The 26261-nt window shown below is 42.0% G+C and overlaps 1 protein-coding gene and 1 long non-coding RNA gene across 2 annotated transcripts; one reads left to right on the forward strand and one right to left on the reverse strand.

The window, feature by feature from the left end:
• The first annotated feature begins 1684 nt into the window (after nt 1-1684).
• PIANP (PILR alpha associated neural protein) lies at nt 1685-9275 on the forward strand. Its single transcript, XM_056799224.1, has 6 exons — nt 1685-2032; nt 4804-4863; nt 5208-5722; nt 6263-6344; nt 7177-7398; nt 7934-9275. Exons 2-6 carry the CDS (start codon nt 4847-4849, stop codon nt 7953-7955), a joined length of 858 nt encoding a protein of 285 aa, XP_056655202.1. The 5' UTR covers nt 1685-2032; nt 4804-4846; the 3' UTR covers nt 7956-9275.
• Nucleotides 9276-18509: 9234 nt separating this feature from the next.
• On the reverse strand, nt 18510-26260 carry LOC103100520 (uncharacterized). The gene is made up of 2 exons (XR_472663.3): nt 26131-26260; nt 18510-21214 (listed from the first exon to the last, which is right to left on the reverse strand). It is a non-coding gene; the product is annotated as an uncharacterized LOC103100520 (long non-coding RNA).
• Nucleotide 26261: the final 1 nt, after the last annotated feature.

Below are 26261 nucleotides of genomic sequence, written 5' to 3' on the forward strand. Positions count from 1 at the left end.
TTCTAAGATGGAAAGTAAAAAGCCAAAACAAAAAGAAATGCAGCAGTCAGCAGATGGAATTAGCCTAATGACCTAATGTCCTCTTCACTCCCTCCTCCTCCCCACAAAAATAGGCACAGATACAATTATACCAACATAGATTGTGAATACCCACTGCACATATGCATATCCATTATAGAAACCAAACACATACATACCCAGAATATACATTCAGCATGCATGCATGACACCTAGCCTGGCACAACCAGGGTACATATAAACAACACACAGAACACATATTAAGTATCCCACGGTGAACTTCTGTTTTCAGAGGTACATATGAAACAACTGGCTCCTCTTCACTGAAGCTACCCTTTGTGTGCAACAAATTGACAGAAACATAGCAGCACTTGAAAGTCTCTGGACTCCTAGTCTCATAACAATGGATGGTCTCTCTTCTTTTTTTAATTTATTTTTATTGTAAAAATATTTTATTTTACAATTACGTGTAATAATAATTTTCCACATAAATTTTCTGAAGTTACATGATCCAAACTGACTCCCTCCATCTCTTCTCTACCCCTTCCCAAAGATGATAAGCAATTTAATCTGGGTTATTCATGTATTATTGTGTAAAATACATTTCCATATTGTTCATTTTTGTAAGAGAATAACAATATAAAACCAAAGTCCCCAAATACCCCCCAAAATAAAAAATAATATGCTTTGATCTGCATTAGGAATAGTTTTTCTTCTAATTCTGGGTAATAACCAAATGACAGAGAGAGGGGAAAGAGGTTTGGAACATGGAAGTTAGATCCTAAATACAGAGATATTAAAGATGAAGTAAGAACAAGAGATTTAGAAAAAGGAGATATGAGAGGAAGCCAGAGAGAGTTGTAGAAGCAGAGATGGAAGTCAATCAATCAAGAAATATTTTCATGGGTAGCTGGGTAGCTCAGTGGATGGAGAGCCAGGCCTAGAGATGGGAGATCCTGGGTTCAAATTTGGCCTCAGATACTGCCTAGTTAGGTGACCCTGTGCAAGTCATTTAACCCCAACTGTAATAGCCCTTACCACTCTTAGCCTTGAAACCAATACACAGTATTGATTCTAAGATGGAAGGTAAGGGTTTAAAAAAAAAGAAAAGAAAGAAACATTTCCTAACTGTTCACTGTGTACCAGGCATTAAGCTAGATGTGGAGGATGCAAAAAGAAAAATAAAACCGTTCCTGCCCTCCAGTAGCTTACATTCTATGCGGGTGGAGGAGTGTAGTGGGAAAGAGAAGTAGATAGGTAGAAAGGCAAATAGAAAAAGAAAGACTAACCCCAGGGATGGAAAGAGAGAGTTGAGAAAGGAATAGAAAATGATTTGGGTCACAGAAGAGTTTACTGGAGCCAAGTCCCTACCCCATATGCATCAGTAATTCCTAAAGGAGGAGGCTGGGGGATAAGGATGGGATTTTAGGACTATTTTCTGGGCTCAGTCCCAGGGAGAAGAAAGAAGATGGTGAGGTAAGGGTATGAATTGAGATGACATAGGATTGAGTAACTCACAATTGGGGTGCCAGAGTTCATCTGACCCTAACTTGGGGATATGGAGGGATATGGAATTGTGGTGACAGTGGGAACCTGGGAGTTACAATGACCCTCAAATGAGGTGACACATCCTGGGTGAAGAGTGGGTAGGGATATCAAAACGTTCATCCTGGCACAGCCTGGGATCTTAGGATGACCAACAAGCCTACTCTACTCGGCTGTCCCAAACCATCCGGGGATCCCCGGATCCCCAGCGGCATGGTAACAGGAGGGTTAAATAGTGCGTGGCAGGCGGAGACGGAAGGTCTGAGCTGACGCCTAGCCAAGACAAGACAAGACGAGCTGAGCAGAGCTGAGCTGAGCCTCTGCCGCCGCCCCACACTCGGGGCGCCTCCTCCCGCGCCCCGCCCGCTAGTCCCCTGACCATGCGCCTGGCCTGGCGCCCCCCGCAGCCCCCCAACCCCTCACGGCCTCTAGCCCCCCTAGCCATCCCGCAACATCAGCCACGGAGCAGGTGAGTGTGCCACCCTGCAATCTCCATCCTTCATCCCAGGTGCCCAGGCTCTGTCCTTCCCGGCTCCTGCGTCCTTTCCTCTCCTCCCTCCTTGCCAGCCTTAAATTTCCATCTGTCCTGGCCCTATTTCTTATGCCTCTCTCCTTCCTTTCCAGTCTCGGTTTCCATGCCCCCTCCCCGCCCCCAACCATCCATTCACCTATATCTGCATCTTTCCTTCCCCATCTCCATCTCCATCTCCATCCTTTATTTTACGACCCAGGCTCTCCGTTCCCAGCTGTCGCCATCCTTTTTCCTTCTTGCCTGCATTCTCTGATTCCCCGTTCCTCCTCCCTCTTCCCATCCCTTCTCCTTCGCTCTCTTCCCTCTTGTTTTCCTCCTTTTCCTTTCATTGGCCTCTTCCCACCCACTCTCCCTCCTCGGTGTCTCCCACCCCCCCCCCTTCCTGTCCATCTCTGGGAGATGCTCTGTCTAATTTGTAGTGAGAAGATGGTTTAGGAATGGGGGCAGACTCTCTGGGAAGGGCCCCCTGCCCCACCCCCCAGCTTATCTCTTGCGCACAGACCTGTTGTGCGGAGCTTGGACAGGTGGGTGGGGGATGTGTACAACCCTGAATCCTCGGGACTGCGGGGTTCCTGAAGGAGTTGGGAGGATTCAAGGTGCTGAAGTTAAGGTTGGGAGGATGGATAGCGAAGAGATGAATCCTGAGTTTTCAATAGCCCCTTGGTTCTTCTCTGCTTCACTGACTAGCAGTCACATTCTTCCTCTCCCTTCTTAGGAAAATTTGAAGGGACAATTCCTGACTCCCCTATATTTTCTCATCCATTTTTCTCCGTCAGATCTTCTATCTCTCCTCTTCTCTGTAGTGATCTGACTCCAGCACTTTTCTATCCTCTTTTCCTTCCCTCTTTCATCTGGATTACCTTCCTTCTTTTCTTCCTTTCATTGTCTTTCTCTCCCTCTCTTTTTACTCCTTGCCCCCTAACTTTTCCCCTCATCTAGCTTTCTTCTTTCAGCCCTCATTCTCATTACCTTCTACTCTTTCTTTTCTGTATTTATTGCATCCTTTTCTGTACTTATTACATCCTTTTCTGTATTTATTGCATCCTTCTCTACTTACCTTTCTCTGACCCTCTCCTGTCTTTTTGCCTGTCCTTCCCCCAGACTCATTTTTTCCTCTCTCCAACTGTCTGCTCTTATTTTTTTACTCTTCTCTCCTTTAACCCTCTTGCACTTAACTGCCTTCTTTCCAGCAATACCTATTACCTTCTTATTTGTACCCACTGTGCTACTCTATCTCTCTCTCTACCAACTCCTTTTCTCTTCAATGTTTCTTTCCCTCTGGCCTTTTCTGTTACCTAAATGGTGACATTCATATTTTAGATTCAAACTCAGAATTAAAACTACACCATTCAGATAGGGAACATTTACTCCTGTTGGGACCAAAATGGGATCCCATTCATTGGGATACCTTAGGATTCAGAATCAAAGAAATGCCACATTTTAGGCTTACTCCCTCTTAGCTCCACCTCCCTTCAGAAAGCACCTGAACACTTAGCTAATTAAATACTAACAATAAAAAATTTAGCTTACACTTTTGCCTTCCTTCCCCCTTGGAAGTCTGGCACCCTACCCATGAAGGGCATGGCCTTCTAGAACATGGGGTTACAAAGAAGTTAAGGAACAAAAGGGAAAGAACTATCCACCCCATCCCAACCAAAGCATCCTCACCTTCCTCTTACCTTTTTTTGATCTCTTTCCCTATAATTCATGCTCAAATGCTCACACAATTATGGACCCTAAATAAAAATCAGAGACCAGGCAGCATGGCATAGAATATTGGGTTTAGGGTCAAAAGATCTAGGTTCCAATATAGAATCTCCCATGCACTACATGGCAAATCACTTTCTGACCTTAATTTCCTCATCTGTAAATGGTTGGATAAAAGAACCAATGATATGTCTTCCCATTCTAAATGTATAAAACTGAGATGATCTGAGAGCTGGGAGCAAAGGAAGTGAGAAGAAAGGAAACAAAAACATTCAGGGAAGAGAGGGGAATTGTGGGGGCTGGTTGGTTCAGGGGTAGGAAAGGAGAGGAGTCTGGAGTGCAGTGATTCCCAGTGGATGAAAAGCATGTCATTCTGGGGAGCAGCAATAAAAGCAACTACTACTTAGGACAAGGAGTTAATTTGGGGGAATATGGAGAGGTTGGGGAGAAGAAGGATGGGAAGGACAGACATGGAATTGATTAAGAGATGGACGGATGCTCAAGTCGAGTTCAGAAGTAGTATGAGGGGCAGTTAGGTGACTTGGTGGATAGACAAGACTTAGAGATGAGAGGTCCTGGGTTCAAATTTGCCCCTATTTGTTCAGATACTTCCTCAATATGTGACCCTGGATGAGCCACCTAACTCCAATTGCCTGGCCCTTACTGCTCTTCTGCCTTGGAACTGATTTTTAGTAAAGATTAAAAAAACAACAACACCTTACCTTTCACCTTAGAATCAATACTATGTATTAGTTCTAAGGCAGAAGAATGGTAAGGGCTAGGCAACGGGGGTTAAGTGACTTGCACAGGGTCACCCAGCTAAGAAGTGTCTAAGATTGGATTTCACCACAGGACCTTCCATCTCTAGAACTGGCTCTCAATCCACTGAGCTATGCAGCCACCCAGCTTATAGATCTTATAAAATCTTTAAGATAAGGGTTAAAAAAAGTTATTGGAAAGGGAATTATAGATTGTAACTATGTACCTCTTCTCTCCTTCAGTGAAGACTAAGAATCAGGATCATAGCTGAGGGAGACCTCAGATATGGAATCCAGGATGTGGTAGGTATTGGTCATCAAAAGGGAATCTAGAAATCCCATTCCTTAGGATGTTGACCCTTTCTCATTGACCCAATCCTAGGAAACCCCTCCCTAGAGAAAAAGAATATGTTGGAGAGGTAGAAACTAGTTAAAATCTTACAAAAGGTCTCACCTGCTTCTACAAAGAAATCTTATAGAGGTTACCCTGTAGTGAGAGAAAATGGGAAAAAACAACTATTCCCCTACCCCTAAGCAAAGGAATGGTCTTAGCCATGTGTCCCTGGCCCTATGAATACATTCCCTTGACAAATGGGTTCTGGTGGGGAGCAGGCATTAATCTCACTCCTTTTCTTTTTCTAATCCAGGTCTACACTGTTGATGTCCCACCTCCTCCCACTCTGGTCACTGCTCCTGCTGCCCTTCCCACCTCCAGCCCAGGGCTCATCTACCTCTTCGCCTCGTACCCCTTCAGCTCCTGCCCGTCCCCCATGTGCCCGGGGAGGTCCCTCAGCTCCTCGACATGTGTGTGTGTGGGAACGAGCACCTCCCCCAAGCCGGTCCCCCCGTGTCTCACGGTCAAGGCGACAAGTACCACCAGATACTGCACCCCCTGCCACTCCATCTAGCTTTGAGGAGGGGCCACCTTCATCCCAGTACCCCTGGGCCATTGTGTGGGGCCCCACAGTGTCCCGAGAGGATGGGGGGGATCCCAATTCTGCTAACCCCGGATTTCTGCCATTGGACTACTTCGCAGTTCCCCATGGGCTGGCTACCCCACATCCCAACTCTGACTCCCTAAGACGTGGAGATGGGGATGGCATCATCCTTGGGGGAGCTCCTGCCACCCTTCGTCCATTTCTGTTTGGTGGCCGTGGGGAAGGTAAGATTAGTATATGAAAGGGCCATCTGAAGGGTGAGGTAAGGCTGGTTGGAAAATTCTGAGTTTGGGAAGGTGAAATTCATTTGGAGTGGGAAAGTAATAAGGACTCTAGAAATAAAGATAGAAATGCAGTTGGACAGAGTGAAATGGCATTGGGGATACTAGGCCTTCTCCCTTTCCCCCAATGCTTTAGGTTATTGTGATATCTATGATTGGAGTTTTATGTAGATGATGATGGAAATAAAAAGGTGAGACTGGTGGCTTGAGAGAAGAGTAGATAGGGCAGAGCTGAGTGGCTTGTTTATTCCCACTATCTAGACAGAGAAGTATGAGGCATCTGTTGCCTGAAGCTTTGCCATCTTAGATGCTTTGGGGATGAGAATTCAGGTAGGAGAGAGAATTTTAGGGAAAGGTAGAAAGGACATTGGAGATCAGGGAAGAGTTTTGGGTAAGAGACAGAAGACCCAAGGAAGCACCCACAGAGATTAAATTACTCTTCTCTCCCAAGGTTTCTCTAATGCTTGGTCCTTCCTTAAACAGGCGTGGATCCCCAGCTGTATGTCACCATCACTATTTCTATCATCATTGTCCTAGTAGCCACTGGTATAATCTTCAAATTCTGGTAAGTTAGAGTCTAGAGAATGAGTGATTGGTGGGCAGGGCAAGGGGGAGGATGGGGGACAGACTTAGAGTGAGACCCTGTGGGAAGATAGGAATAGGAAGGATAGGGGAGGGGCTGGTAAGATACTATATCCTACATTGAGGATAGGTGGAAGATGGAAAAGATTCCTCTTTCCAGAGAACCAGATAAAGAAAGTAAAAAGAGCTCTACATATTTTGAAGTCAAGGCACTATAAAGAGAAAAAGCAAATTATCTATGACCTAGTCTTTCCCTGCCTTTCCTGAACCCTCCCTCCCCCACATGATACCTGTGCTGAACTATAGTCTGGGAATTTCTTTTGCCTCCCTCCACACCAAAATTAGACCCTTACACCCTATCCTGAAAGAAAATTAAAGTTTTGAATAGAGCTTCCATTGTACACGGGTGACAGTTTGAGCATGAGCTTTTCATACTCTGTTCAGACTGGGAGGACTTCAGGTTCTCAGGACTCTGAACTAGAACTAAATTACAGGACCTCTGGCCAAGGAGGGAAGGGGCTTCAGACACCACTTTGGGGCTGGATAAAGGTGCTCAGTAATGATGTGATGGGGGAGGTGGCCCTGAGTGCCGCCCTCTAGAGGGAGAGTCCCCAGAGGGTTCTGGGAGAAAATGTTTCAGGGCTAGTGTCCAAAGAGATTTCTGTGGTAGATGGCCATTTCCTTTGGGGCCAGTGCCCCTGCCAAGGAAGTTTTCAAAGCTTTATGGGATAGTGTCCTTCAATATTTCAGGAAGGTATTGCTTGGGGAAGGGTGGGGGGTGGTGACTGACTTCTTCTTCCCTTTGCTCTCCACAGCTGGGACCGTAGCCAGAAGAGACGAAGGCCTTCGGGGCAGCAGGGTGCCCTACGTCAAGAGGAGAGTCAGCAGCCCCTCACTGACCTGTCCCCGGCAGGCGTCACTGTGCTGGGGTCCTTCGGGGACTCCCTCACACCTACCCCCGATCGGGAGGAGCCCCACGGGGGACTCCGGCCTGTACCCCCCCAGCCCAAGGGGGCCCCTGCTTTCCAGTTGAACCGGTGAGGGAGAGAGGGCTTCAAGGAGGGGGGGACATGGGGCAGAAGTTTGGAGTAGAGGGTCTGTGTATGGGACCGAGGGCGGGTACGAGGAGGCTTCTCAGGAGCTGTGAGTCTTCATGGGGAAGAGGGGCAGTGGGTGGCTAGACTGTGGAGTGTGTCTGATTGGGTTATATCGTCTTTTTTCTTACCCCACCTATAGATCTCTTTCCCACCTGAAGGGGTGAGACTACATTATCTCTAGGTCCCTTACAGCTCTAACACTGTATGATTTTATGAACTATGAGCCTATAATTCTATTGCCCAGTCCATTCCAGTAAGCATTAATTATGATCCTTTAGCCACGATGCCATCTTGTTAGCGCTGGCCCGGTCCCTTGTCCCTTTGGTTCTGACTCCCCCTCTTTACTTTCGACTCCACCCCTTCTCCACGGCCCCGCCCCTGATGCCGACCCCACCCAACTCCGGCCAAGGCCCCCAGTCCCCGACTCGGCCCCATCCCAGTGTCCCTGACTTTGCCCTTTCCCTCTTCCCCTTAGGATCCCCCTGGTGAATCTGTGATGCCCCTCAGTGGTGGGGTCCGGCCAAGCAGAAGCCCATGGGGCCTACCCAGCCACCATCCCGCTGGGGGTGGGGCAGCTGTGGTGAGCCGGGGCCCCAGATGCTGCTGGCAGAGGACCCTTGCTCCTGTTCTTGCACACCCATTCTCTTGCACACTCCCCAGGCCCCAAAGGCAGTCAGTCACCCCGTTCACATCCCACAGATGGGGCTCGTCTCCCCCAAAGCCCTTGTGCACTCACACAAAAGCCTCCAACGCTCACCTCCACATCAGAACTATATTGCACACACTCTCTTGTACAGATAGGTTTTTGCACTCACCCTCTTCCACATCTGTTTCCAAACTAATCTCTTACATTCTCCTTCCCTCTTGTCCCACCCAGGCTTTCATTCATCACTTTTTAAACCTTCTCATCTTCACCTGACCACATAATTGGCCATACTCTCACGCATACTTAACTTCCACAGATATTAACTCTCCCATATACACTCCAGTGTCACATTGACTGGCCTGCACATGCTCTCTTGCACACTCACTTACTTAGGTTTTTGTGGCCCCTGCATGCTGCCCTACAGGTGGGGAGGGAGTGAGCTTGGGGGGCTTCTAATGCCCTTCATTTTCACTGCCCCCATCCACCCAATGTCTTGTGTTTCCCAGCTCTCCCTCCCTAGTGGTCCTAGCCCATCCCCACCCCACCCCCTAGGTGCTCTTACCACTCTGTGGACCTCTTGATGGGAGTGGAGGAGGGCACTGAAGCCCCCAAGCCTCACCCTTTACAATCCAGCTAAATTCTGGTATCTGAAAGGGTTCTGGGTAGACACCTCCCATGCCCCTGGAGAAAGCTCCCAAATCACCTCCGTCTTGCTAATGCCAGCTGTTTCTGTCTATGTGTCAGTCCCTCTGGATATCAGAGTCCCAGAGCCAGCTCTTTATTAAGGGAGTGGCCTCATTAACTCAGCCCAGGCTTTGGAGGAAGCAAAGCCAGGAGGCTCAAGGCCATTGGGCACTCTGCCCCCCAGTATCCACAGCTATGCCCTTCTTACCCCATACAATTCCTTGTTTCTCTCACTCTGCTTCTTTTTTCCTCTTTTCTTTCTGCCCCTGTCATTTACCCTTCCTCCCCCATTCCTTTGCTTCCTCTCCAAGCCCACTGTTTCTCTTTGCATTCTTCTCTCTTCTCTTCCTCCTCCTTTCCTTGCCCCTCTTGCCCCCTATGCTGTGATATATATTTTTGTATTATCTCTCTTTCTTCTTGTGGTGATAATCTTTGATTCTTGTGGGATGTAAGTTTCAGAATTTTCAAATAAAACCTTTGCAAAATACTCAAGCCCCCTACTTCTGCCTTGTGACCCCTGTTGAGAGGAATGGGTAATGGGAGAAGGGAAGAGAAAGACAGGGTGGAGAAATCCCTTGCACCTATAGCCCAGCTCTGATCTGAAGGTAAGTCTAATTGGGGTCTCAAGCTTTAACTCCCCATGGGAAGGGAGGGAGAGGAAAAGCCTATCTTTCAAGGAATGGACAGAGGGGTAGGGCAATGTGATATAATGCGTAGAGACCTGGTCTTAGAAAGCCTTGAATTCAAGATCTGTCTCTTACCCATATTAGCTGTGTAATCCCAGGCATATGCTTGCCCTCTAAATGGTCCAGTCCACTCTCAAAGACTAACAATTGCAGAGCAGGTGCCAATTTTCATTCATTAATAGAGAAAGTTTCCTCACCAGAACTTCATTTGCCAGCAAAGTCACAGATCTTCCTCCCCTAACCCCCCCTCCCCCCAGAAGAAAGAGAGACATATCAAGATAGCCAGCAATTTAGGGCAAAAGGAGGCAAAAGGAAAGAAGAGGCTAAAAGAATAGACAAATAAATGGAGAAAAGGATTTTTTTTACACAGGGAGATTAGAAACTTGGGGAGATGGAAGGAGGAAAAGGGAGGAGAAATAAGATGAAGGAGGGAAAGTGGAAGGCTGGAGAATGAAGCTGCCCTAATTATTCATTTGGGGCCTTGCTTCTCAACCTTGACACAACCTCCTCAGAGCTCCCTAACGCTGCATTAGTTTCCCTGTGATTAGCTCTCCCCAGTAAGCTCCCCCAGCTCCAGGATTTCTAATGGGAGGGCTCCTAAGTGGCAGCTCTGAAGCAGGGTGGGTGGAAGTGAGGGGTAAGAGGGTGGAGACTGGCTGGTTTGGGTGGAAACGGGGGAATTCAAAACCCCAAGTTCTGTATTTGGCTATTACACAGTACCCAACCTCCTTCCCCCTCTCCAGACATCAGTCTCTCAGCCGTTGCTAGGCTCTGTTGCCATGGTGACTATGCAGTAGTTGTTTCTCCCCCAAGTTCCTCCCCCACCCCAGACTCCATCCTGAAATGGATAGCCTCAGGGTGTATGAAAGTAGTAGCAAGGAAGGGTATCTGAGTCCCCTTGAGAAACTATCTGTATATTCATATGATAGTATATAAATGCAGAATTAGACATGTATTCTAATATGTGGTGAATACATTCATAGCTACATCTAGGAAAATTACCAGGTACAGATAGGGCAGGGACAGATTCATGTAAGTGTGGAACAAGGTTATCTGCAAGTGATAAAGGAAGAAATGTAGTGTGGGATAGGATGGGGAATCAGCAGACCAAAACATACAGAATATGGAGAAAACAATCCTCTAGAGGAAGAAGGAGTTAACCAAGTGGAAACAGGAGAGATCAGATGAAGTACCAGCATCAGGGTTGGCTGAAAGACTGAAAAGAAAGTAGAGAGAATATGGAGGGATTGAGAGAGGATAAAATGAAAGGCCCAGAAGCTGGGAATCCAAAACAAAATCCTTTATCTCCACCTCAATGCCAGGCAGCTCATTCCATTTTTTTTTGACAGCCCTAATTATCAAGAAGTTTTCCCTTATGTTGAGCTAATATGTATTTCCCTCTAACTTCTATCGGTCCTAGTTGTATATTTGTGGCCCAAGCAAAATATGTGTAATGACTTTTCCATTGGTTAACCCCTCAAATACTTGGAAGAAAATGATGATGTCCTTTTCCTGATCTCCTACTACAATTTTTGCTCTCTAGTTTAAATAACCCCAATTTCTTTTTTTTTTATTTTTCAAATTAAAAAAAAAAAACCTTACCTTCTATCTTAGAATCAGTACTGTGTATTGGTTACAGGACTAGGCAATAGGGGTTTAAGTGCCTAGCCTAGGGTCACACAGCTAGGAAGTGTCTGAGGTAATATTTGATCAACCTAACTACCCCCCAACAATCCCAATTTCTTTTCACCAATCTGAGAATGGATTATTAAACCCCAGAGTGATTCCAAAGGAAGCGACAGATAGGGCAGATAGGTGGGGGTGGGGGTGGGGAGGAGGTAGAGACGCTGTTTTGGAATCAAGTCTTCTCCCAGGAATATGATATAGGATGTCCAGGAGAAAGATCTTTTGGTCGTCATATTGTTTTCTTGAGAATTAAGTCTAGCTCAAGAACATAGACAAACATGAGATCAGTCCCTTCAGGTATATCAAGCCAAACAGAATCTGAGAATGTCAGTGCTAGAAAGCACATTAGAGATCATCCAATCAGACTTTCTTTGCTTACATATAGCATCTCTTGGCAAGGACCACTACTTTTAGATGGCAAAATTGAGACAGAGAAGTGACTGATAACTAAGGTTAAAACCTGACTTAATGGTAATACCAGGATTCGAATACATCTTCTTGACTCTCAGTTCAGTTCTCTCTCCACTCTCATTGGACTATGCAGTGACTTTCCTTTTTATAATTCCTACCCCTCCACCCACTTACTATTAAGGTTCGTCAGACAAAACTGGAAAATAAGGAAACTCCAAGAGAAGGACTTCCCAGATAGAGCTCAATGTGGAAGTGATTATAGATGGAACTCCCACTACAGTCCCTAGAAAACACCAGACAAAAAATAAATCTTTTGCCATTTTTCTCTGTTGCTTTTTTTCCCCCATGGGGTCAGGGAGAAATTACATGTAGGATTCCCAAAGTCCAATGTATAGAAGAAATTTCCCCCAATTTACACACCAAATCTTGGGTAAAATTGATCCTATTCCACTAATTCTCTTGTTTCACATGCATCTTCAATCTTTCCCTATCTATTAATTCATTCATATCTCAGCCCACAAATATATTCAGGGCAACTTTATCCTTTAAAAAAGAAAATCTTAACCTTTCCAGTGCCTTGAATTATCATTCTTTTTTCTCTTTTCCCTTTCATTGGTAAAAAAAAAAATTTAAACCTTTACTTTCCATCTTGGAATCAATACTGTGTATTAAGTGGGAGTTAAGTGACTTGCCCAGGGTCACACAACTAGGAAGTGTCTGAATCCAGATTTGAACCTAGGACCTACCATCTCTAGGCCTAACTCTTAATCCACTGAGCCACTCAGCTGCTACTCACTGGTAAATTTCTTAAAAAAAAAAAAAAAGTCTACATTCACTGTCTCTACTTCCTTACCATTTATTAACTTCTTAACCTCATGTATTCTGATTTCTGTTCTCACCACTCTAGTGTAATTGTTCTTAGTCACTAGTGATCCCCTTATGCCCAAATTCAATGACCTTTTTATACATTGTCCTAAGAGTCCTTGAACAATCTGCAAAATAACACTATGTACTACCCAGCCTTGTTTGATAATTTCTCCTCCCTTGGCTTTCATGACATTGAACATTCATGGTTTTCTATGTTTTTTTTTTCTTCTGATTCCACATCTGCACCTAACCCTTAAATGTATATGCCCCAGGATACCATACTAGGTCTTTATCATATCTCTTTCCATACTCTTTTCCTTGGTTATTTCATCCAGGCTCATGCTTTAGTTCTTGCATCTGTGCAGATAATTCCCTAGACTATATCAATATCTTTAAACTTTGCCTGGAGCACCAAACCTGAATTTCTAATGCTCATTTGAATGTTCTCCTTTAACTTCCTATCATTTTTTTATTCCTGTTAATGGCATCACGATTTTGAAAACCTTGTCATAAATTTTGACTCTCATCACCCTATATATCCAATCAGTTGTCAAGTCCTGTCATCTCTTAATTAAAATTTCTCTTTTCTACTTCCATGTGAGTTACCCAAGTTCAGTCCCTCATCTCATTTCCCTAGATCTGGGTGGCCTCTAAAATCAGGTCCAGGATGCCTAGGATTCATGGCCTGACCCCAAGGGGTTCATGATCAACTAATCTGAGGATGAGAAGACAAGTAGATTCCCATTCTCATTGCAATGGCCAATTATGGGGTTTGTACCCTCCAATGCCTCTCCTTTCCTTCCCCTATTGTCCACCCAGGGCCTCTACCTCTGTTTTGATTGCTGCCAATCCCCCTCTCACAATCCTGCTTCATATGCCAACCACTCAGGACAGTTGTAGTCTAACTAGCCTAACTGACAACCATTAGGAAAATTCTGCTCCTAGTGCAGCTCTGGACAATGACTTGTGAGCAACCACCTCTCCATTTTCACTTTGGATGGGACAGAATGAGTTGTCAGTATAAGAATCATGAATGGATTGTGCTCTGGATAACAGATATAATTTCATTATATTTTCCCTCAAATACGCACATCTTCAAAAATTCCTTATCACTGTTAAGAGTACTACCATCCTTCAAGTTACTCAGGTTTTTTTTTTAATAAATTTGGTAGCATTTTCTTACTTACCTTTACCTTACATCTATATATGGGCAGCTGAGTGATACAGCAAATAGAACATTAGGCCTGGAGTCAGGAAGATCTGAGTTCAAATTAGGCCTCAGACACTTCATTGCTGTGCAACTCTAGGCAAGTCACTTAATCCCTATTTGCCTCAGATCCTCACTGGCAAAATGGGGTCACACTGGAGAAAGAAATAGCAAACCACTCCAGGATCTTTGCCAAGAAAGGATCAGACATGACTGAACAACTGAACAACATCCACATATTCTATCAGTTCTTGTCAGTTCTATCTCCTCTGTCCCATTCCCTTAATCACACAGCCACCACCCTCATCACCTCTCACCTAGACTATTTCACAACTGATAATTGGTCTTCCTGCAAGTTTCTCCCCATTCCAATCTGTCTTCTTCACACCTATCAAATAGATTTCCCAGAAGTTTAGCTCTGACCACATCAATACCCACACTCAATAAACTCCAGAAGTTCTCTGTTGACTCTAAGATCAAATATTTTATTTTTAGCTCATCATAATTTTATTTCTATTTTAGTGTTTTATAATATACATAATTATTAGTATGGTAATATCTATATATAATGAATAAAGAAGTAAATATATATATGGCATACATACTCAACATTTTTGATTTATTGAGTGTACAATAAAAAAATTTGGAAACCACAGTCTTATAAAATTATGGTAGCCTCCTAATTGGTTTCCCTGTCTCTAGGCTATTCCTTTTATAAACTGTCTTACACACTGTTGCCCAATTAATCTTCCTACCCTACCTAATGATCCTATTACTCCTTTACTTAAAAACTTTAGTGGCTCCCATTACCAGCCAAAGAAATGATTCCCACATTTGAGATTCACCACAATCTGGATCCAACTTTCCTGTTCAGTCTTATATTATTCTCTTGCCAATATTATGGTACTTTTTTTTTGATCCTACCCATTTTCTTCCTATTTTTTCCTATTACCATGCCTTTGCTCATGCCATCCTCTATGCCTAGAAAGGATTTCTGGACTGCCATCTCTGTTTTTTGAAGTCCACCCTTTCTTTCTAAGTCCCACTTAGATGCTACCTCTTCCATGAAGCATTCCCCAAAGACTTCCCTTCTTATCCTTCCACCCTACCCCTCAAAGTGAAAATGATCTCTCTTTGCTTAAGTTTTTTCTAACTCTTTGCGTGGGTTTGCCCAGTTTGCCTTTCCTTTGCACTTACACTTAGCATTCTTACTTTTCTCCCATTAGATTTTGTTTCCTTTTTTAAACATTTAAAATTTTTTTATTTTAATAACAAAATTTCACATGTTTTCCAAAGTTATATGATCATGTTATCTCCCTTCTTCCCTCCCCTCTCCCAGAGCTGACAAGCAATTCAATCTAGGTTATTCATTTTTGTAAGTAAATAAGTAATAAATCATATGTTTTCATCTGCATTTCTACTCCAACAGTTCTTTCTCTGGAGGTGGAAAGCTTTCTTTTTCATAGGTCCTTCAGAATTGTCCTGGATCAATGTATTGCTGTTCATAGCAAAGTCTATCATATTTGATCATTCCACAAGATTTCAGTCACTTTGTATAATATTCTCCTGGTTCTGCTTATTTCACTCTGCATCAATTAATGTAGGTCTTTCCAACTGTTTCTGAAATCATTCTGTGCATCATTCCTTATAGCTGAAATAACTAATTTGACACTTATACAACTATTTGTGATAATTGTAGGTTCAAGGGTGGTATCATAGGACCAGTTATCTGGTTTGGGAAGGGTATTCAAGCCCATGGCAGGCAGAGCCAGACCCTGAGCTAATAAACACACTGTATAATAACAGGACAGTTTGGTTTAATAACTAAGGGAAATATGAAAAGGGTTTGGGATATCTAAACTAAAGAACATAAATAAACCTCCCCCCCAAAACAAGCTAATAATCTCAGAAAGATGGTATCTGTACTGTCAGTTATTTCTCTACCTAAAGGTTCCAGTTCCACCATTTCTCTAATCCAAATTACCCCCTTGGATGGTGATAGAGGTAGGAAGGTAAACAGGACCAGGGCTCAAAGGGATAGTCTCACTGACAGATGGCTTTTGGTGTCTTCAGCAGCTCTATAGGAATATCTCTCAGCATCAACAAATTCCACAGGAACAGGCAGTTGGTAGATGGATCACAAAAAGCCACAGGAGAGAGAATAGCTAGTTCACTAGGTCCACCCCAGGAGACTAGACAGACTCAACCTTCTGCCGGCTTCCCTGTCTGTTAGAAGAAGCAACAGTCCTGCCACTTCTCCAAAATTCTGTAACTTTCCTGCTTCTGCCTTTTCAGCAGCTCCTGCTCTTGCTCATTTCCTTATAACATAGCACAATAGTATTCCATTACCATTATATACCACAATTTGTTCAGCTATTTCCCAAATGAAGGGCACACCTTTAGTTTCCAATTCTTTGCTACCACAAAAAGAGCAGCTATAGATATTTTTTAGGAATAAGTCCTTTACCATTTGCTTTTATCTCTTTGGGATATGGACCCAGTAGTGGTATTACTGGATTATGTTTTATAGCCCTTTGGGCATAGTTCCAAATTGCCCTCCAGAATGGTTGGATCAGTAAAAAACTCCATCAGCAATGCATTAATGTACCAATTTTGCCACATACCCTCCAACATATATCATTTTCCTTTACTGTCATAGATTTTAAGTTTCTTCATAGTAAAGCTAATGTTATTTATCATTCATATATGCAAAGTCTAACCGTAGGCCTTTCAATAAGAGAATACTGTTGGCTGAAATGACTAGAGATAAAAACATTCCAGTAACATTAACAAAAATGAAACAAGGCTCACTCATAATCTAGGTTCGGTTTTTTGTTTTGTTGTTTTGGGATGAAGTTGTTGGCTTAATCTTTTATTAATTGGTTTATTTGAATGTTTTACTGGTGCCTTAAAAAAAAAAAGATAGATATCACTGTCATTTAAGGATACATACAACCTCTATTGGCCCTACTAAAATGGGCTCTATAGCTATTACCAAAAAAGGGATCACTTCTGACAGCATTTGCAAGCAACATTCTGTAGTCATAATTCTCATATTCTCTACCATCTCTTCTCTATATTCAAATTTGGCTATTACCATCATTCATCCCTTTGGCTAAATTTTAGGGTTCTTTTAATTTATGTTACTATGGTCATTTTGTATACGGCTCCCCTGATTCTACATATTTCCTCATGAATCAGTTCATACAAGTTTTTTCATGTTTCTTTTTTTTAAACCCTTACCTTCCATCTTGGAGCCAATACATAGTATTGGCTCCAAGGCAGAAGAGTGGTAAGGGCTTGGCAATGGGAGTCAAGTGACTTGCTCAGGGTCACACAGCTAGGAAGTATCTGAGGTCAGATTTGAACCTAGGACCTCCCATCTCTAGGCCTGACTCTCAATCCACTGAGCTACCCAGCTGCCCCCTTTCATGTTTTTTGATATTTTTCAGTCATCATTTCTTTCAATATAATATTCATTATACTCATATACCACAATTTGTACAACTATTCTCCAATGGATGGATATATATTTTGTTTTCAGTTTTTTTATAATTACAAAAAAGTGCTGCTATGAATATTTTGCTACATATGGGACCTTTCTTTTTAGTCTTTCACCTCTTTGAGGTATATGTCCAGGTATGGGATCTCTAGGTCAAAAAAGTATGAATAGTTCTAGTCACTTTTCTCACATAATTCCAAGTTGTTTCAAAATGGGTTGGTTGGATCAAGTCACAACTCTGCCAGCAGTATGTTATAGTATGCATACCATTCTATAGCCCTTTAAACATAAACTATTTCTATCTTTTGTCATCTTTGCCAATTTGCTGGGTATTAAAAGCTCAAAGTTGCTTTAATGTGCATTTCTCATATTACTGATTTGAAGCTATAGTATATATGGTTCTTGGTAATTTGCAGTTCTTTTGAAAGCTCTTGGTTCACAGCCTTTGATTCTCTATCGAGAAATCCATGACCTGTTCTTGATAGGGCCATGCTGGCTTTTCATGTTCTCTAGTTACTTTTCTAGATCCCATTCCTTTGGTATTGAATTCTATAACTTTGTCAAGAATTGGCACCAGATTCACTGGATTATAGTTTTTTAAAACTTCTTTCTTTGAAAATTGAGACCTTTGCTCTTCTCTAATTCTGTCATGCCTCTTTTATTCTCATGATCTTTCAAAGATCACTGATAGTGCTTCAGCAATCATATCTTCCTTTCAATGCTAGGTGATATAGTTTAAGACTAGTTCTTTGAATTCACTGTGGACAGTAAGGTTCTTTTTGACAATACCTCCTTTGAACCCTACAGTTGACACACTATAGCAGTGATGATGACTCTATGGCACAAGTGCCAAAGATAGCATGCAGGGTGCTCTCTGTGGGAATGTGGCTGCCCTCCTTCCACCCAGAGTTCATTAACAGAAAGGCAGAGGGCCTGGGGTGGAGTTGCTCCCACCTCCTCCATCATGCCTGATGATACTTTTTCACATCCCTTGCCCCTCTGCCCAGCAGCTGGGTGGGAGTACACAGGGAGTGAGGTGGGTGGCTCACCACTCCCCTTCCCATCTCTACACTTGCTGAGGACATTCCTCACTTCACCCACCCCTCAGGCCAGCAACCCAGTGGGAGTGCTTTCTCTTTCCGTTCTGTGGGGAAAAAGGGAGGGGCATGGCACTAGGTCTGGAGGATGGGGTGGGGATAGGGCCCAGCACTCCATCTCTAAAAGATTCATCATCACCACCCTGTAGTGACTCTACACTGTATGAATAATCTAGTAGAGTGCCAGAGAATCAGGAAGCTAAGAAGGGGGTGGGGACACTTTAAAATATTTATTTTTTAAAAAGGAAGAAATACAAACTAAAAGTATAATTAAGTGATGAACTTTATCCACTGATGATTAGTTTCTATGTTTATTCAACAATTCAACAAACATTTATTTTATTTATTTTTTAAACCTTTATTTCTGTCTTAGTCCTGTCTCTAAGACAAAAGGGCAAGAGCTAAGCAAACAGTGTTAAGTGACTTGCTCAGGATCACACAGCTAGAAGTGTTTGAATTCAGATTTGAACCTAGGACCTCCCCTCTTAAGACCTAGGTTCTTTATCTACTCTGCCACCAAGCTGCCCCTCAGCAAACATTTATTAAGAACCTTCTGTATGCAAAGAATATTGTGCTAGGCACTAAATGAAATACAAAGATTAGAGAAGACACAGCCTCTGCCTTTATGAAATTTACAGTCCAATAGGAAGTGTGATACATATATAAATTATTGTAATGCACAAAGATATAAATGAAAAATAAATTGTGAAAAGTTTAAGAAGTGGAAGGTAGAAGATAAATGATCTCCCAACAGATGATCTTAATCTCAGTGAAGTGGGACTATTATCTAATTATCTATATCTTCTCCATCCTGGTGAATATTCTTAAGATACTAAACTCTATTACATTTATTTACATATGAATGTATTATATCCACTTCACTCCCTGACAAAGAATATAGACTCTTTGTGGGTTATTTTATTTTTGTCTTTATATCCACAGCATATAACAAGGTACTTTGCATATAACAGTTGCTTATTAAACATTTTTAGTTGTGGGAAAAAATATGGCACAGAAATATATAAAGAGAAGGGGCAAAAACACAGTTATACACCAGAGAAAGTAGGATCTGTGATAGCACCTTTAACTTTCAGGTTCCTTGAATTTGGTTCAGTGGCTTGGCAGGGGTCATTCCTTCATTCCTTCATCCAACAAATAGTTATTCAATGTCTATTACATGCCTGGCTTAATATTGTAGCAAATTCAAGAGATTGTATTTTCTCCCCTGAAGAAGTTTGCAATATGGTTGAGGATACAAGATATATATATATATGCATGAAAATAATAACTCATATTTACATTGTGTTAACATTTACAAAAGCCTTTCTACATGATTCTATAATGCAAATATTATACCCCCATTTTACAGATGAAGAAACTGAGTTTCAAGGTTATGCAAATGGTAGTGTCATGGTTCAAACCACAACCTTATTATGACTCTAAATTCAGTGTTTTTTATTATCTGCTAGTTATGAAAAAAGTTATAATACCAGGTAGCAAAAGACATGTTATGAGAATAATACTGACTTTCAGTGTTATCAGAGCTCAGAACAGTAAGCGATCATCATTCTGGGTTTGAGTGGAAGGCTTTATGGAAAAGAATTTGAGGGAGTTTACTGAAAATTTCTTCTGTGTACTCAGTTCCCCTTTAAGCACCTTCATTCCATCGTATTTCAAGCTCAACATAGCCAAACCAGAATTTATTATACTCCCTTATCATGCTTTACCTCTCTTTTCCCCACCAACTTATTCCTTCTCCTTAAGAATATTGAGGGCACCACCAAACATTCAGTTACTAAGATTTGCAACCTCTGAATTATTCTTGACTTTTCAGTCTTTTTCACTACCTTACTGTCCAGCTAATTAGCTGGCAAATCTCAGCTAATTCTCCACCTCCTCTCCACATTTGCTACAGTGGTTCATGCACTCATTGCTATTTGCCTGTACCATTGCAATAGTCTCTTAATTGGCCTCCCTATATCCATCCTTCTCAAAGTTGCCAAAATAATTTTCCTGTTATCTGCTTGTTATGAAAAGATACCTACTACCAAGCAGGGGGTAGGTGATAACTTCCCAATGGCTGGTACAATCTTGAAGTGCTAGATAAGTTCAGAGCTGGTAGACAATACTGGTGTCCTGGTAATTGGGGGTTTCAATACTGTTTTTGACCTGCCCCACTGGGCAACAGGACAAACCATTTAGACTTTTTAAGCCTATTTTTTCAGCTCTAAGACTGGGATAAGAATAGCATCTTTCACACCCAAGATTATTGTGAAAATAAAATTAAATAATATTTGTAAAGGGCTTAGTAAACCTTAAAATGCTATATAAATGAGCTATTTTTTAATAAACAAAAATTGGCCTTCTTTCCCTTCATTCCCTACCTACCCCCCTTAAAAAAGAAAGAAAACTGAAATCTTTGTAATAAACACACTTAGTCAAGCAATGGAAATTCCCACAGTGACCATGTTGTTTGTTTTTTTTTAAGTTTCAATATGCATTTTGGATAAAATGTTATAATGTTCTGTTCACTTTACTCTGTATCAGTTCATTATTTCTCAGAAATAATTAATTTCTGTCGCCTTCAGGATAAAACATAAAATCTTCTTTCTGACACCTAAAGTCTTCCACATATGGTTCCCACCTACCTTTTCAGTCTTATTTCATGTTATTCCCTTCTCCAACTCTCCATTCCATTAAAACTGTTTGGCGTTTCCCCTAAATTCCATTTCTTGCTTTTTTACTGTCACCAAATCTGGAATTTGATCACTCCCCAACTCAGCCTCATAAAACCTTTGGCTTCTTTTAATGCATAGCTCAATCAATAAGCATTTATTAAGCATTAAGCACTCAATCCTTACCTTCTATCAGACCAACCACAGAGAACATTTGAAGGGCTTCAAAGTACAGCTCAGTCCATCAACGTGCATTTATTAAGCACCTGTTATATGCCAGGAATTGTGCCAGGTGCTGGAGATGAAAAGACAAAAATGAAACACTCCCTTCTCTCAAGGAACTTCCTTTCCATGAGAGTAAATAATGTATACAATTACATGTAAGTAAAATGAAGAATACATTCAAAATAAGTACAAGATAGTTTTGGGAAGAGGGCTTGATGAAGGTGGAGGAAATCAGGGAAGACTTAATGCAGAAGGAAGTGTTTGAGCTGAATTTTACAGGAAATATGGAATTCTGTGAGGTAGAGGGAAGTGAGAGTGCATTCTCTAGGCTTAGGGTATAGGCAGTGCAAAGGCATAAAAAAAGAAGATGAAGTAGTTCAAAACTAAAAGACCAATATGACTGGACTATAGAGTATGGGTGGGAGAGGGAGAGAATATGATATGAGGAAACTGGAAAGGTGGAGTAAGATCTGGTTGTGAAGGATTTAAAAAATCAAACAGAAAAGTTTTAAGTTTGATCCTAGAGGCGATAAGGACCCATTAGAGTTTATTGAATGTGTGAGTGCGTGTGTGTGTGTGTGTGTGTGTGTGTGTGTGTGTGTGTGTGTGTGAGAGAGAGAGAGAGAGAGAGAGAGAGAGAGAGAGAGAGGGAGGGAGACAGACACAGAGAGAGAGAGAGAGAGAGAGAGAGAGAGAGAGAGGGAGGGAGACAGACACAGAGAGAGAGAGAGAGAGAGAGAGGGAGAGGGAGGGAGAGGGAGAGGGAGGGAGGGAGACAGACAGACAGAGAGAGAGAGAGAGAGAGAGAGAGAGAGAGAGAGAGAGAGAGAGAGAGAGACATGGTCAGACTTTCATCTACAAAAATTCACTGGCAGCTGTGTGTAGAAGATGGGTTGAAGTGGGGAGAGATGAGGTGAATGAGGGACTTTGCAATGATTTCGGTGAGAGGTGATAAAGCTTGAACTAAGGGGATACCTATGTGAGTACTAACAAGGGAATAGAGTGAAGCGATATTGTGGAGTTAGAAATAGCAGAAGTTGGCCATAGATTACACATCTGAGGTGAGTGAAAATGAAGATTTTAGGATAATGACATTTGTGAACCTAAGAGGCTGAAAGAATAGTGATATTCACAGCAGAAATAGGGAAGTTTGGAAGAGTATGGATTTGGGAGGAAAGTAAGGTTCTACTCTGAACATGGTGAATTTGAGATGTCTATGTGATATTCAGTTTAAAATGTTCAATTGATGGCGTAGGGACTGGAGCTCAGGAAATAGATTAAGGATGGATATAAGATTTGAGACTCATTTACATAGGAATAAGAATTGAGTACATGGAAGTCAAGAGAGAGAGTGTAGAGAAAGGAAAGAATAGGGCCCAAGAGAGAACCATGGAGTATATATACCCACAGTTAATGGGTATGATGTGGATGATGACCCAACAAAGGGGAATGAGGAAGGATCATAAATGTAGGAGACAGCAGTATTATGAAAACTCAGAGAAGAGAGCATCTAGGAAGAAAAGGTGGCAATGATGCCAAAGACTGGGGAAAGGTCAAGAATGAGGACTGAAAAAAGACCATCAGATTTAGTTAGAAAGAGATAATTGGGGGTACAGCTAGGTGGTTTTCAGTGGATGGAGAGCCAGGCTTGGACATGGGAGATCCTGGGTTCAAATCTAGCCTGAGACACTACCTAGCTGTGTGACCCTGGGCAAGTCACTTATCCCCCATTGCCTAATATTTACCCCCCCCCCCCTTCTGCCTTGGAACCAATACACAGCATTGATTTTAAGATGGAATGAATGTAAGAGGTTTTTTGGTTTGTTTGTTTGTTTTTTCCTTAAGGGAGATAATTGGTAACTTTGAAGATAGTGGTTCAATTCAGTAACAAGTTTAGGAAGCTAGCAAAGGGTTTAGTATAATAGCAAAAGGCTGAGAAGTTCGTGATAGTAAAGGGATTGGTGAGAAGGGGCCATCTCATGAGACTAGAGGACAATGGCAAAAGCCTTTGGGATGAAGAGAAGGCACAGAAGTGGGAGCTTCCAGCAATTAGCCTCTTTTTTTTATAGTATGGGAAAGAAGTTGGTTTTCCTGGCTCTAGGTTGACTGAATCTCCCTGATTCAAGATGACTGATATCCCCTTGGCACTCTAGATCCCCTCTCAGTTGAATTCTTTCATCTTGCTAGTGTTCAATTCCTGTTATTATTATTTTTTTGAAAACCCTTACCTTCTGTCTTGGAATAAATACTGTGTATCGATTCTAAGGCAGAACAGTGGTAAGGGCTAGGCAATGGGGTTTACATGACTTGCCCAGGCTCACACAACTGGGAAGTGCCTGGGGCCACATTTGAACCTAGGACCTCCCATCTCTAGGCCTGGCACTCAATCCACTGAGTTACCCAGCTGCCCCCTTCAGTTCCTTTTAGCAAAAGATTCTTCCCCATCAAAGTAGCTAAAGGTTCATTTCTAAAGTTGCTTCTACTTTCTTCATTATCAATTCTCCTGTTGCCAATTCTAATCACTGCAGATAGAGGGTTTATTCTTCAAATGCTTACTTCCTATCTTGGTAATAACTCTAAGACAGAAGGGCAAGGGCTAGGCAATTGTGGTTTAGTGACTTGCTCAGGGTCACACAGCTAGTAAATATCTGAAGGCAGAATTGAACCCAGGTCCTCCCAACTCCAGGCCTGACACTGATAGTGTGCTAACATTAAATAGAAGTTAGATTTGAAGGAAGTGGGTCTCACTCTCCAGCAATGAGAATGCCTGACCTTCAAAGCTTTCTTCTATTTACCTCTATAGCAGCCAAAGTTTTAGTTCCCCCTGAAGTATTGCTCTCAGATTCATAGACAACTTCTTGGAGGTCTCTCAAGGGCAAATAAGAATCAGAGCAAAGTGGGTAGAAGGTGACCCATACTCTCTAACACAAATCTAATTCCACTCTAGATCTCACTAGAAATTTAACTTCCCACTTGAAACTTCCAAAGCAGACCTTAGCAAAGGGAAGACAATCACCCAACCTCTTAGTGATCTAAAAAAGAAAACATGGTGGTTGCCAAAAACACTTCATTGTCTTTCCCTCATTTCCCAAACCACTTTGAAGCTTTCAGAAGATGAAAGTTCAGAATTAAGAGAACTGTGGTAGACTCTCCTGTTGTAACAGATCCCTATTACATTTGTTGTTACAATGATATGCAAATTAATTGAGACAGTAAAATTAAAGTTATTGCCAGATGCAAATATGTCCACCTTTTTGCTGCAGTTATTTGTTTTACATGTTTTTGGATTGAATTCACAAGATGTTGACACATGCTTTAATTCAACATTAAGCCACACTTTAATCACACTGGATATTAAGCATGTCTTTGACAAATAGTTCATTTTTCCAAGTGTAGTCTTGGTTATAGCCTATAGGTTTTCTTTTTTTCAAGATTCAGTTTTATTTTCAGCTTTGAATTCTTTCCTTCCTACCTCTCTACAGTGAAAAAGCAAAAAAATCAAAACCTGTCACAAACAAGCTAATAAGTTTCCAACAGGTTTTAAATCCGACCAGTTCCAGATTACTGACACATGTTTATCTCTGTCTTGAATAAATTCCTTATCCTTTTGTGACTTATATATAAGGAAATTTTTGGAAAGTTCTAGAATTCCAGAAAAATTCAGCTTCTCATTAATGTTTGCCAGCATTTATCATTCCATCATTGGGAGATAAGAATTCCAGGCTCAAAGAAATGAAAATTTTGCAAAATATTTTTTGGGAAATGGATGGATTTAACAGCTTTCTCTACACTTCTAATATATAACCTTGAATGAAAAAATGAGTTTCACCAAAAAAATTACCTTTCCCCAATTTTTAGTTCACCTATTTTTGTATTATCTTGCCCACCAGAAGCAGTTTTTTCTTCTTAATAATAATTAGCAGCTTTTTTTGCTGGTATTTTTGTTGTTTTTCCAACTTTCAAAAGCTACACAGGGAGGACTCAGTAAAAACTCTTCCAGCCACTAGGGTCTTCTGCAAGTCTTTATTTTCTGGGAATTAATTAGGCTATTTTGCAGCATTACTTTATCAGTTCTGTGTTGTTTTTCTTTTTTAATCATTTGTGCTTCTGTGCAGCTGATCCTGTTTCACTGGGCCTTGAATGACCCTTGAAACATATGACTTTTCCCATACAAACAACAGCTGCAATATCTTTAACAGTTACTAAAATGTTCTCTTTAAGGGAGGTAGTTAGATGGTCCAGTAGAATGAGAACCAGGCCCAGATCCTGGGCTCAAATCTCAGACTCCTCCTAGCTGTATAACCTTGGGCAAGCCACTTAATCCCCATTTCTTTACCCTTACTACTCTACTGCCTTGGAACCAATAAGTAGTATTAATTCTAAGGCAGATGGTAACTTTAAAAATTTAAAAAGAAAGAAAGAAATGTGTTCTTTCAGAATTACAACTTTTGCATGTTTCCATTAAAAACAACAACATACAGAATGAAATGCACAACAAAAGGGAGCAGTGAAATACACAAGCATAACCCCAAATCCAGCACTTAACTGACAGAAACGTGAAGGGGGATAGGCTGGGTGGATGGAAAGCCTGATTCAAAATATGTAAATCAGCCTGGGAGCAAATACAAGGCATGATCACTGTTGTCACATATTGGACTCAGATCAAAATTACTGCTTATCACAGGTACAACACTATACTTGTCCCTGATCAGATATCTTTTCCAAAAGAATGGAAGCTCCTCGAGGGCAGAGGCTGCTTTTTTTGTCTTTAGACTCGAACCTCCTAGCGTAGTGCTTTGAAAGTTGGTTGGATTCAATTAAACTGAAATAATATCCTGGCCCTTTAAGGCACCCCCCCTCCACTTACTATAGAAGGAGAGCTTTATAATTCATGAGGCCAAGATCCTCCCTTCTTCTACCAGAAGTCCCACCCACCCACCCCAAACGCCCCCTGGGGATAGTGAGTTCATTTCTGCCCTTACTTACCCCCTCTAGTTCCGGTTAACATCACGTTCACCTCTGACCATTGAAATACTGCCCTTCTACGAAGCCACTTCCGCCCTCATTCATCCCGACTTCCGCCTCGGGGTGGCTGTCTCCCAAAGTGCCCGTACTAC

This window comes from Monodelphis domestica, chromosome 5 (assembly GCF_027887165.1).
Source record: "Monodelphis domestica isolate mMonDom1 chromosome 5, mMonDom1.pri, whole genome shotgun sequence".
In the NCBI taxonomy this organism is placed as follows: Eukaryota; Metazoa; Chordata; class Mammalia; order Didelphimorphia; family Didelphidae; genus Monodelphis; species Monodelphis domestica.